The sequence below is a fragment of the Pipra filicauda genome, unplaced genomic scaffold (assembly GCF_003945595.2).
Source record: "Pipra filicauda isolate LSUMZ 115617 unplaced genomic scaffold, ASM394559v2 scaffold195_size2193078_pilon, whole genome shotgun sequence".
In the NCBI taxonomy this organism is placed as follows: domain Eukaryota; kingdom Metazoa; phylum Chordata; class Aves; order Passeriformes; family Pipridae; genus Pipra; species Pipra filicauda.
This window is the reverse complement of record NW_024104304.1, coordinates 429,209-442,855: the sequence shown is the minus strand read 5'-3', so window position 1 is coordinate 442,855 and position 13,647 is coordinate 429,209. Positions and strand designations below refer to the sequence as shown.

General features: G+C 35.6%; 1 protein-coding gene across 1 annotated transcript in view; it reads left to right on the top strand.

Annotated features, from left to right (window-relative positions):
- Positions 1–13,089, top strand: part of COL21A1 (collagen type XXI alpha 1 chain) — a 99,945-nt gene extending 86,856 nt beyond the window's left edge. Inside the window, exons 23-30 of the mRNA XM_027730588.2 lie at positions 2,174–2,209; positions 2,725–2,769; positions 4,802–4,834; positions 8,475–8,621; positions 8,719–8,773; positions 9,063–9,263; positions 10,717–10,794; positions 11,558–13,089. Of these exons, the coding sequence (XP_027586389.1) occupies positions 2,174–2,209; positions 2,725–2,769; positions 4,802–4,834; positions 8,475–8,621; positions 8,719–8,773; positions 9,063–9,263; positions 10,717–10,794; positions 11,558–11,745 (783 nt within the window). The 3' untranslated portion in view covers positions 11,746–13,089. The remainder of the gene's footprint in view (positions 1–2,173; positions 2,210–2,724; positions 2,770–4,801; positions 4,835–8,474; positions 8,622–8,718; positions 8,774–9,062; positions 9,264–10,716; positions 10,795–11,557) is intronic.
- Positions 13,090–13,647: the final 558 nt, after the last annotated feature.

The window sequence follows — 13,647 nt, the reverse complement described above, 5'->3', positions numbered from 1 at the left end:
TTACTGGTGAGGAGCGGGATTTGGAGAGACAGCCTTGATGCTGTGGGAGCTCTGCTCAGCAGCAGCCGAAACACTGGTGTGTTATCAACGCCTTTCTAGCCACCAGTGCAAAGCACAGCACTGTGAGGGCTGCTATGGGGAAAATGAACTCTGTCTCAGCCAGACCCAATACAGCATTACAGAAATAGAGTTGAATCAGGCATGTCATTTTCATAGGGAAAGAAAAGCTTAAGGATAAAGAGGCAGTAAGATAGGAGAGTAGTGTTATAATTAAAGTTTTATGAAAATCCCATACAGAAGTATTCCATTAGACTTCAGCTCCTGCTCCAGAAGAGCACAGATTTCCTGTATGTCCGGTATTGTATATGCCAGCCATGTATAAATGTCTTAGGTATACTAGAGTACTTTGCATGTCAGTATGGAGGTGCCTTGCACTGCACAGAGCATCTTAAATACCTATGTTTAGATATCTGAAGGAAGTCCCTAGTCAGTGGAAGCTAGAGAGAGATCCAAATTTAGGTGAGGTTATCTCACATAAATGAGATAATGGAACCTGAGTTACATTTTTCCAAGAGAAGATGTAGAAAAGTTAGTCTTCTGACCAGTTTCGAAACAGGGATTTGCAGAGCACAAAAAGACCAGTGGAAGAGTGACTGGAGTCAGTGTCACAACAATAGTTTATTAGTTCCATTATCACTATATATTCACTTTCAATATCTAAGGGTTATGCAAGGTACATGTACCAAGACAATAATGCTGATTTTATGAAAGGTGATTTTGTTAAAATTATGAAACTTCTCTAAATTTTAACTGATGAAGCTTTTGCAAAAGTCATTCATTTTATATGAGGATGCAAGTTGACTGGAGTTACATGTCATAAGTATGACAGACTTTTGAATTATTCAGGAAGAAAAGTGTGATTTGGGCATCTGACAGTATAAGTGAAGCCTTTCAGCTGTAGATTATTTTAAAACTTGAAACCAACAAAATATTTGACATTCAAGTACAATACAATCGAATACAGCTGGCATAAATGTCTTATGTTCTGGGATTTTTGATCAGGAAAATACTTGCCATGGCGAAATGTCCTCTTTGCTACTGTTTAGCATTTAACTAATTTTTTTTTTCCCAGAAAACAACCAAACGCACAAATGTTTGGCTCTTACAAGAAAACTGACAAAACAAAGCCAAAAATTTCCATTCTAATTCTTTTCTTTACTAAATGCAGTTTTGCACACCCCCCAAAGATCTGTCTTTGTTTCCTGAGCTACTATGTTCTTGGCCCAATGTTTTGATTCATGTCTGTTTGAACAGAGTCACAAGGGTTTAAGCGGTCAGAATTAGAGTAAGAGCCATCTCCCGTAACTTTAAGTTTCCTTTTCAATCAATGAAGAGAGAAAGGCACATTTTGAGAGTACGTGTTTTATACCTCTGTTGTTAATTGGAATGAATAATTTTCAAGCACTGACTGTTTCTCTCCAGTGTCAATTAGATGGTGTTCGGTCAAGTTGATAAACCTAGATAACTAACTTTTGAGTACAATTTGCACCATCTGATTGTCAATTCCCCCCCAATTATTTAATATAAACATTTCAAGTCAAAAGGAGTGGGTGGAAGTAGAACTTAGTCCTTAAATATTTTGATTGAATTTAAATATAGGAGGTTTACCATTCAAAAAATACTTTTTCTTTGTATTGTCATGGGTAACTTCTGCATGCAGTGTGTTTATAGTAAGTGTTACAGAAATTATTTATACTCTAGTCTATGTGGGTGAAGGCAAGCATACTTGAGGTTAGCATTCAGCTGAAATTTAACGCATGAGAAACACTGCCTCCTTCCCTACTTACATCCTCTCCACTCCCATGCACGGAGTGGATAAAATCCTGCTGGATTTTCCACCTCGTTATGTCATATTTTTTAGTTTTTTACTTGGTATGTGAGTATCCACTTTTCTTTTTGATAGTTCTTTCCATGACAAATTCCTTTTTTAGTATAGCTTTGCGGGGTTTTCTCAGTTTTTGTGTACATGGGGATAAAGTGACTTGTTTTGATTCAGTATAAATAAAAGCTATTAGATGCTTGTCTTGTAATTATGTGTTAAATTTAAACACAGACTACATGTCTTTGAGATGAATCATGTTGAAATGGAGACTTTTCTTCTGATATTTCACAGGGGGACAAAGGAAACCAGGGTGACAGCGGTATCCAGGTATATCAACTTTGTTCCTAATGAAATCATCTGGCAACGCTATTAATACAAGTTTTAGGTGTTAATTCAGGCACTTTTTTTAAGATTAAGCTCCATAGAAAGTTTGCTTGAATAGCAGCAGTAACTCTCCTTCATGGAAATCAGCCCAGTGTACCCAGTATGAATTTCCAGCTGCATTTCTAGGGCCTGAGCAGGCCTACCTACTGTACTACCTGCCTACCTACTGTACTGTAATAAGTGGAATTTTCTTTCTTGTTATCTAAAATCATGGTAATACCTACAAGAAAAAGTATGATGTCACTGCTCAGATCCTGACTTGGTTCCTCTATGTTCAGAGTAGAAATTGTATTCTTTTGCACAGTTTCTGCTTTGATCTCTTGAAGAGTAACTTTTCAGATTGATTTGTCCTGGTTAGGATGATGTTTTAGGGTTTAACTCTTTTTGTTATTTTTCATAGTTTAATTACATGTACCAGATAAATGTATATTTTAAGAAAATGTGCTTCTTTTCTTAAGGGACTGAAAGGAGAAAAAGGAAGACAAGGAAATCCAGGCTTACAGGTACTGTTAAAATAGGGATCCTAGTTCAAGAGAGCCATAGAGATCCTAGTTTGAGACCACAATTCATATTTGTTTCTTAACACTACTTCCATCAACATGAATAGGTCTTTGCATCACATGAAATATATTTATGTACCACACGATTACATAGTTATATAAATTACCTCTTAAACAATCTTAAGGTCTTTAAATTAACAAATACAACACATGTAGAGAAGATGGAGCCACATTTTTCTCAGCTGTGCATGCTAGAAGGATGAGAGGAAATGCACATGAATTGGAACGCAGAAAATCCCAGCTTGCTTTAGAGGAAAAGCCTTTTGCTTGGAGGGTGGTCAAACACTGGATCAGGCTGCTCACAGACATTTTGGCAAAACCTGTCTGGGCAGTGTGTTGGGTCGATCAAGTTGCGTCTGTTCTGCAAAGGAACTTGAACCCAAGGAAATCACTTCCAGGCTCCATGTTTCTGTGCTTCTGGGATATTATATCTTGAGAAACAGACCATAAGTGCATTTTTTTATTATTGTATTAAATCCTTAATTATATAATAGTTTTATAAAATAGCTATAAATAATATAAAATGCAGATAACAGCACAAAGTGGCTTTTATGTAAAGGTTATAAGAATAATACATGCGATGTTAAGATTTTGCATGTACCATGCTACATTTTTATGCAGTTCATTATCTTCTAGACATTACTGGGAGTTATTGACATCTTCTGGGCTCATAAATTACAGATGTTTCCTGTTTCAGCTGCAAATCAGTGAGATGCAGTTGTTTCTCTTTAACTCTGGGCCAGTGTATTCTGATTGTGTCATAGTTGGCTATCTTGTTGTACCACAGAAAATAACTATTAGTATTTATAAATACTTGTTAACTGCATACTCTGTTGTGTCTAAACAGAGAAGTATTTGTTGGAGGTACATATTTAAAGCTAGACTTGGAAGGAAGCCACAGTTGCTTTTTTCTGAATTACGACATCGATACAGCTGCCTGTCTAGCCAGAAGGAGCTGATTCCTGTGGAGTATGGGCAGGAGATCTAGACTGTATGTTAGTTAACTCTCTCAGGCATATGAAGGTTAACAGTAGTTCAGTATTAAAGCTGAGCAGATTTTTTTAAAAGAAGCACTTTAAACTAAAAGACCAGTCTTTGATTTTAAACAAATGTAGTGTCCTACTCTAGCATTTTACAAATTAAACGTTCTGGGTTTTCCTTTTGCAAACGATATACAATTTTTTCATCTATTTATTTTTTTAATCATGAGCAAAACAAAGTGATAGTGAAAGGAAACATTATTTTTCCCATAGAATGATGCAACTTGAATTGCTGGTGCTTGCTTGCTTTTTTTGGAGAAAGCTGAAAAAATAATGCAGACTGAGTCTAAAATTGTTTCCCATGCTTTTCTGATTTGGTTGGCAACCAAAAAAATCTTCTGGTAGACAACACTAGGTCTTTCCAAGGTTTCTCAAGACTCCAAGACTTCTTAAAGATACAATACAGATTCCCTTGCACATAAGAGTGTATCAGAAAAGTGAACTGCCAACTTGCCATGGAACTTAATGGTCAGTAACACTGTTGAAGCACTTGGCAGAAGTGACTCCGAAATCATTTGCTACCATGCAAAATCTGGCTTACCACTGAGTTTCTAAAAGGCTCTAAAATTAATTTATGCATAGTAAGACAGTGTTAAACAGGTAGAATCAGGAGTTTTCTTTTACTAGAACACAACATTTTATTTCTTTTGTCTTTTCTAAAGTGAATAAGATTTTGTCTCTATGTTATGTTTGTTTTTAATATGTATGATATATTCGCAACTTATCCTCTTTGTATATGATATTAAAGGCATTAATGAATTGTTCATTCACCATGGTATAAATTTTTCATCATTGTATGCAAGGGGGTTTTTTGTACAATAGCAATCACAGAATCTTTAAAAGTTGCCATTTGTGATTAATTATTGAAAACAAAGGATGCCAAGTAATTTGGTTCAGCCTGCTTTTTAAATTCTTTTTCATGTTATTTCTTAAAGGGAGTAGAAGGACTGAATGGAGAACGAGGAGAGGTAAATATTTTTGTAATGACAAATATAATATTACAAAATTATTCCATTTGTTTCTGCAAATTATATGATCTGTAAAATGTGTGTTTATAGTCTTGCTTCTGTTCTCAGATGTCTATAAGCAACAGAAGAGAAATTAATTGAGAAATATCGAGAAGAGAAAGAAATATTAGTTAAAAAGAGATGTAGTGAAATATATATTTCGTTAAATGAAATATTTTTAAAAATAACTAAAGCCAAGTATATATTTTAAGGGAATTAAAAAGCCAACAAACTAACCAATAAAAACAATGAGAAAAACTGGTTCAGGAAAGGAAATACTTAAAGGAAAAAGAATCTAGAGATTCTATGATCACTGCAAAATAAAAATACATTCATAAAAATACAGAGTAGTGTTATAATATTATTCAGCAGTAACCAATAATTGAAAGGCACAATATAGAAATAAAGAACAGGACCCACAAAGAAGATCCTTCTTGTATCCCTTCCCTTTTTTGGGGGAGTCAGAAAGTTTGGAGCACATAAGTTAGAGGTCAAGACCATTGTATTCAATGACAGTGTTGAGTTTACTTAATTCCTTTTGAGCTCTGCTGATATACTCTACTTTCAGCTTCTGTAAAAGTCTGTAGTAAGGATTTCCACAGATGAGCTCTTTGTCTTGTGTGTTTTAACTGTCACCAGTGAGATTTCTTTGTGTGCCTTTATTTCAAAGCCAATGGAAAGGAGTCTAGCAAAGCCTTTACAAGTATTTTTTTTTAGAGGTTTCTGTTTTTTGAGACTGACTCAGAAAATGCAGGGTAGATTTTTTTCTTTCTACTAGTAAGTCTATACAAGAATAACTCAGCTCAGCCTGAAACTTGAGGGGCGTAGGGGAAAGTGTCCACAACGAGGCTGCATACAGCTCTGAGCAACCTGGTCTAGTGGAAGGTGTTCCTGCCTATGGCAGGGGGGTTGGAACAAGATGATCTTTAAGGCCCCTTCCAACTCAGTCTGCTCTATGATTCTATGAAGGCTGCTTGGACTGCTCTTGGTTTGTCAGAAGCTGCATTTGTTACTCTTCAGGATATTTTTAGAAGTCCCATATTTTCTTTTTCTTTTTTTTTTCCCTTGTGTTTGGCTAATGTATATATATTTATGGCCAAAATTTTAATCTTTGCATTGCATTTTTTTAAAAAATTGGTATTTAAAACGTTGATTTTGTTGGTTATTTTTTATTTATTTCATTGTTTAGTGAAATCAGAGTACAAATTTATTTAGAGATTTCTTTGTTCAACTCTTTTCATTAAAGCATTGTTGCATATCAATAGCTGGATACATTAGGTGGAAGCTCAATTCTGATAATTAAATAATTGTATGCATTTTAACATGTAAACTGTTTCACATGCTGCTGTGATTCTATGAAATACTTAAATTACAGTTTGACTTATAATTGTTTTGCTAAATAATTGTCAAAACTGTGTACTATTGAACTAGCTTCTTTAAATATTTTAAATCATGGCAATAATATATTTCTACAAAAAACTCAATAATTTTCTTACTATATGTTAAGGTATAATGATGTTGTGTTTACTCATTAAACCTATAGAATTAGTTGATTTTCTATTTTCATAAAATATGTTTTTTGTTAGACTCTGACTCCTCAATAAAAAGTTTCTTCAGCCTGTAATTCTCAGCACTTATTGAGCTCTTCTTTTTTAAATTTTCTTTTCCAGTAGCAAGGATCAACAAACAAGGCCACACATGGGATGTGGTTGACCATTAAAAGACCAAGATATACTGCAGAAAATGTTCCCTCTGCAGTTTCATTTACTCTTTGGCAAGTTCTTCAGGCAGTTTCTGTTGATGCTTCCAACATTTTGTCCTGGTATTTTTATACTGGCTTCATGCCTCTAGTGTTTTTCTGCAGTAGATGCCATTTTCCCAATATTCACTGTTTCTTAATGCTTTCTAACTCATTTAGTTCAAATAGATCAATTTGCAAGTCAGATGTCTTTTATGTAAACTTCATCCATAGCTGTAAAAGTAATTAAAAACAAAGCAAAACAAAAAACCCGAACCAAACCCAAACAACTTCTACCTATAAGAACAGAATGGTTTTCAGATCTCAGCACATGTATTCTAGTATAGCCACAGGCAGCTACATATGCTCCATGTGTTTATCTCTGAGCCTTGCTGACCATGTTAAAGGAGAAAAACCACCTTTGTAATTATGTAATTTGTAATTATGTAAGAAATGAACAAGTACAAATCTACATGATGTAATAAGAGGATCAATTATCTGTTACTACAACATTCAAGATGACAATATCAAAAAAATAAAATGTTATTACAGCTTTGGAAAAAGTTCTGAATTAGTGTATAACTTTTGAAGGTATGGACTGCTGTTCAGGTCATCTTTCCAGCAGTACTTTTAGGCACCTGACTGATACCTGTCTCATTTCTGGGTTTTTTTAAGAGGATAAACTGCCTATCTGATTTTAGTGCCTAGGTCTCTGCATAAAACTAGATAATCCAGTACTGAATTTGAAGCTTGCTACCCTGCAGTAATTCTTGTGGAGAATTCTGGATTGTTACTAATTTAGACCAAGCCAGGAAGCTTTGAATTTTTCTGATTTATTCTGAAGAATTTTGATGAGTAATAGAGAAAATTAAACAAAATATTATAAATACCATAATTTAAAATTCAGTGTAAGTCTATGAAGACTGTATGCACGAGTATTTCATAATTTCTTAAACTTCTATTATATGTTTCAGTAAGTTTTGTCATATATAATAGTCCTGTTCCCACAATTCTATCTGAAATAGTTGTAAAGAGTGAAAGAAAATTTTGAGGCAACTGATAATATTATGCAGAAGCTGTGCAGAAATGGAAGGAAAAAACTCATCAGAGAGCAAATGTAGTATACTGACTTTAATCTTGGGCATATACCAAATTACATTGTACTGATGTTTTGTTGGCTCCAGAGTGGGGAAAGGGTTCCACTTGAACTGTTGCAGTAGGTTTCCATACATAGAAGAACCATTGCTTTGATGAAGATATATCAAACTATTTTCCAGTATTGTTTTAACCTTTTCCAGTGAAGCAAATGGACTATAGTTATTACCAATCAGATGAAAAAAAAAAAAAACAAAACAAAAGAATTGCTAACTCAAATCAAACTATTTTTTCCTTTATCTTATATACTACAGACATAGGGGTCAAAGGCTTGATAATTACAATAAGTTTCCAAGAACTTCAGTGATGCCAGAATTTCATCTCTAATTTTTCCAGCATTCTAAGGAACTTAACATACTGTGAAAAAAATTCTAATTCTCATGAAAAAGAGAATAATGCCTTTTTTTCCATATGTTAATAATGAATACTAATTTTTAAATAGTAATTTGTAAGTTAAATGGTTCTTTAAAGTTAAAAAAAGGTAATTTGTTTCTAGTTATATTGGGTAATTGTATCTGAAACAGTTACCAAAGAATCTCAAAACTTCAATACGTCTCATCAATATCAAGTTAATATTTAGTGACAACTTATATTAATTTTATGAAGGTCATCAATAAAGATTTTCTCAGAACATGTTTTTGTGATGCTGCCTAGCTTCCAGATGATCGCTGAAGATACAGTTGGCTTTTCATGGATTTTTCATTCCAGAAAGGTGAGAAAGGAGATCCAGGCATTCAAGGCATCAGTGGACAAAAAGGAGAATCTGGTGTCCAGGGTTTGGTTGGACCTCCTGGTCTCAGAGGTCAGCCAGGAGATCGAGGACCCCCAGGACCACCTGGATCAGATGGAAAACCTGTATGTATAGGACCTCAAACTTGTAATTTTGAGTACCTTAAAAACCACAAAGAAATGCATGATCTCTCTCGTTTTAACTGTTCTCTGTTCAATTCAGGCACGAGAATTTTCAGAAGAATTTATTCGACAGGTGTGTTCAGATGTACTGAGAAGTAAGTTTGAAAGCCTCTTTACTGTTTTTTTCCTTGTTTGAAGTGCTAAAGAAGTTTCCTGATAATTGTAAAGTCTCCTTCTTGAAAGCAAGTTCCATACTGCCGATTTATCACTTGTTTTCTTGCAGGTGTGGATACATTTCCACACCACAGGTTCCATACTTTGCCATCTTATTGCCTAAAGGTATCTTGTTCTCTAAAGAGATGAAACTGATCTTGTATTTGTGGTTAGGGGCACTACTTTTATTGTTTCAACACTCTAAGCAATTTTTTGTTTGAATTCTCTCAGCCCAGTTGCCTGCCATCCTGCAGAGTAGAAGACTACAAAGCTGTAACCATTGTCAGTCTCAAAGTGCTCCCCCAGGACTTCCAGGACCACCAGGTCCAAGAGGCCCTGAAGGACCAAGAGGGTTTCCTGGTTTACCAGGGAATGATGGCATTCCAGGGCTGATGGGCATCCCAGGTCGCCCTGGGGCTCGTGGGACAAGAGGTACTGTGTGCATACATCATGGTGTAAATGGCCTTTGTGACTTGGTTTTCTCCTAGTTTTGAATGGGGTTAATGCAGGGTGGAGTAAGAGAATTGGTTGGGCTTCTATGACAGAGTGTAGTTGTGAACATGGTGCAGAGTGGATGTTTCACTGCTTTCGAAGAACGCATGACAGAAGAAGAGAAAATACAAGAACTCAACAAGGCAGCTAGTATTCAGTTCTACTGTAGTCAAACTGTTGTGATCTTTTTAGAGACTTCTTAGTCTCATGTAAATGTTTCTAGCTGTGTTTAGATTATTTTTTTAGATCAAATATGCTTAGACATGGATTTCAATGCATTTCCATGTTTTCTAGTTTCATTTCTTCCAAACTTGTTTGTTTTTGCTATTTTAAGGAACAGTATTTATTCATTGGCTACTTACTAGCTGCACTGATTTTTGGCATGTGACAACTTTTAGACTCCCCCTGATTTCCTGAGTTTTTGTCCTTTTGTTCTTTTTATCTCAAAAGGATTTTTACTCCTTTCTTTATGCTTTTCTTAAACATTCTGGATTCTTTTTAAGCAAGCTAAGGTTTATCATTCAGGTAACTCAGCTGTCCAAGCATTCCAACTGATTTCTGTGATGTATTTGCAGACTTTATATTAAGTATGCATATGTAGTCTGGAACTAGAGAAAGAGACTGGGTGATGTCCATAATTTGGTAACTGGTAGGATCAAAATAATCAGGAAAGCTGTATAAAATACAGCTAACTAGTAATGTGCCAAGGGTAAGCAGACAAATGGTTGGTAAATGTTTACTTTCTTTTTGACATTACCTGTGACCTAGAACATCAGATTCATTTGGGATGTAATAAAGATTTGCCTGTAGTGCTTTTATAAATTCCTCTCCAATAGGAGAATGTGCAGTTTTCCTCTGAAGCATTCACTAACAGGTCTGACTATTCCATAAGAGTTGGAAAAATGTGTATATGTCTCTATGAAGAAACTGAATTCACTGGGTTGTAAGTGTAAGAGAGCTCATATTTTTACACTCTCAGTATTTCTTTGGTGGAGATTTAATTCTGCTGTATGTTGTAGAAGATTGTCTATATATTCTGTATTCCACACCGACTACAGTGAATAACTTACACTTCTTTCATACAACTTCTTAAAGTCTTTGCCGGTTGGAAAGCAATAACAGCAAATTTTTTTAATTGCCTATCATCTATTCCCTCAGCTCATAGTGACTGTCTGCTTAACAAGTGCTATATCAGCTCTAAATTCAGTAGAAATTAGGATAATTTAGAACTCAGTCGCACTGTGTGGGTTACAAGAAAATGCTTGTTTTACATCCTATTATTTGCTTTTGAAATATTAGGTATTTTATTGAATAAATATTATCAAATGCTGACTTCCTAGTTCATTGGATGAAAGTAGTGTGCAAAGATATACCTGTGTTTGCTAATTCACAGGACTGCCAGGGAAAAACGGTGCAAAAGGCAATCAAGGAATTGGGGTTCCTGGGATCCAAGGCCCCCCAGGACCTCCAGGTGAGGGATGGTTCAGCTGTGCAGATTCAGTGCATGCTAATAATTTATTAATTTCCAAATAAGTGTTTGTGTGATTTGGGAAAAACTGAGGTAGTTTGTACATATCTTAATTGCCATATATGTTTTAGGGATAATGCCTGTCTCTTGCATGCCCTTATAAATTGTCATATAATACATAATTTAATATAAGATGTCTTGTAGAAATTGGTACCTGAGACACTGCTGTTTCTTGATAGATGGATCCTGAAATCAGCCATTATCTAAAAACTGAGCCCTGATATGATTATGTGACATGTAAGCATTGCTTAGTGAGGGAATATATTCTTCCTAATATTAATGTATGTATAAAAAATGCAGAGTTGGGTGTTTGGAACAAATATTAGGGCCTGATCCAAATCCAGAGTAACAAATAGAAATAGGGGGACTGATTCATGTGATGGTGGCTCCAGATTATGTAAAGTATAACAGTGTGCTATAACAGTGTGTATAACAGTGTGCTAAAGCAGATTTTTATATTTTCCTTTAAAAGCTATTTTTATTTAAAATGTTTTCCGTGTGCTTTTAAAAAAACCTTAGTAAGGTATCATGTTGTGTATATAAACATATAAGCAGTTTGTGACAAGGAGTGTCTTTTTCAGGAAATGTTTTCTTTATCTGCATACTTCACCAAAGAGCAGGGATGTGTGTGGAGGGGTGGATCTGTTCTTGCTCTTGTTTTTATTTCAGTAGTCATGTATTTGTTTATTGCATGTGTGTTATTAAGGTCCTGAAGGTCCGCCAGGTATGAGTAAGGAAGGACGTCCTGGAGAGCGTGGGCAGCCTGGTAAAGATGGAGATCGTGGTACTCCGGGAATGCCTGGACCAGTTGGACCCCCTGGAATTTGTGATCCATCACTATGTTTTAGTGTAATTGTGGGGAGAGATCCATTCAGAAAAGGACCAAATTATTAATTTGTGATATGATAATTTAGAAGAATAGGTATGGTGCTTGTCTTTTATGGTCTTTCAAATCTCAGGAAGGTGACCAGCAATAATCCAATAAGCAGGAACAAAAGTACCTCTGACATTATAAATATTATAAACATTATAAATAACGAACCCAAAGGTTATACATTCCTTTAGACAAGAAACTCCAAAACCCCAATGACTTTTTTTATACCTTGCACTGGTTGAATATCATCTGTTTTGAAAGAGTTTTAATAGGAATTAACTATAATATTTGATATTTAGTATTTAAGTGTCCTATAATTCTCCTTTTACCACTGAAATCCTTTGCAAAATTGCTGGAAACACCACTGGGAGCAGGATTAGGTCTTAAATGGCATTGGTCAGGTATAAGTTACTGTGAAATTTTTCACATGCAGCCAGCATACACAGTATTTGATTTGGAAAGAATGTGGCTGGCTTTGACTTCATATGTGTGTGAATTTCACTGGCTTGTGTACATTTCATATGTCATAGCTCCAGATGTTCTGTGAGCGAAAGCCTATATCAGATTCTTATAAATTAAGATAAATATCTGGATAATCATGGAAGAAATATCACCTATTTTGCCATGCAACTGTGCTTAAAACTGAGGTGAAATGCAAGGGTAGAACTATTCGTTCAAGGGTCAAGGTTTTATTGAAGATGGTACTGTCAGCCACTTAAGATTTAAAGGTTCCATGTGGGTGATTCAACTTACATGAAAATAGCATTAAAAATAAAAAAAGAATGAAAGACTGATACAGCTGGCTATGATACAGTAGCTGTGATTTGACAAAATTAAAGATTAAAAAATGTTTGCACAACCCCAATGTAACAGTTCTGTGTAATGGAGTATTAAGTTATATACCCTTTGCTGTTTCTCCTCAAGGACTGCATTGCCAAATTGAAGAAGCAGGTTTACAAGGAGAAAGGTCTAGCTGGTGGCTGACCAGCTGCAATGTTTGTTATGCTGTTTCCTTTTTCATTTTAAACAAGCTGTGTGTAATTTTCATTGTAAGCTTTGCTAATGAGTTGTATTGCTTGCTTTTACATAAAGAGCAAAGCCACAGTTCCTATGACAATTTAAAATCCATTTCTTAAATTAAGGCAGAATCTTGTATTGAACTTAACTGATGCTTCATAAGTGACTTCTCTAATGGATTGTTTTTCTGTTGTCCTACTGTCAGAGAGTGGTAATATGCTTGACATTCAAGGTAAAATAAAATTTTGTAAAGAACTGGTGATAGTTTGATGAGCAATTGCAAGAGTTGCCTTTCTCCTGTGTTGCAGAGCAGAGTGATGTCTGTAATACATGGAGGGGTGGTTCCACCTGGCAGCTGTGCTTTTACTCTCCAGCGTCTTTCCATTTTCTCTGGGGAAAGCATTATCTCTTGGAGCAGCACCTTTCTGGTGGGCTCCTGATGCCTGTGGTGCCAGAGCAACCAACTGCACTGTGCCTGGTGGCTGCAGCCTGCCCAGAGCTGTGGCCTGTGGAAGGGTGCTTGCAGTGAGTAGCTTAGCCAAGCCACAGCCCTGGTTATACTGGAGTGTGATCATTAGCATCTCAATAAATCTAGTCTAAAATCCTCCAAAAGGATTCGTGAAAGCAACCTGACATGGACCTCAGAAATTAGGCTGTGCATGAAGTTTTCTCCCCAGACAAGTGATTCTCAGTACACAATATAAGACTGCACCTGTGTGCAACCATTGATTGAATTTGTGGAAAAAATTATCTAGAAACCTCTTAATTTGTTGTTTTCAATCTCACACTGTTTATTTTTTGAGAAATGGAAGTGAAACATTGCTAGGTCAGTGTAGTGGGTTTGTAACCCTCCCTGGGAGGGAAATGGGACTAGGATAGGTCACCTGATGTATATTTTACCAATA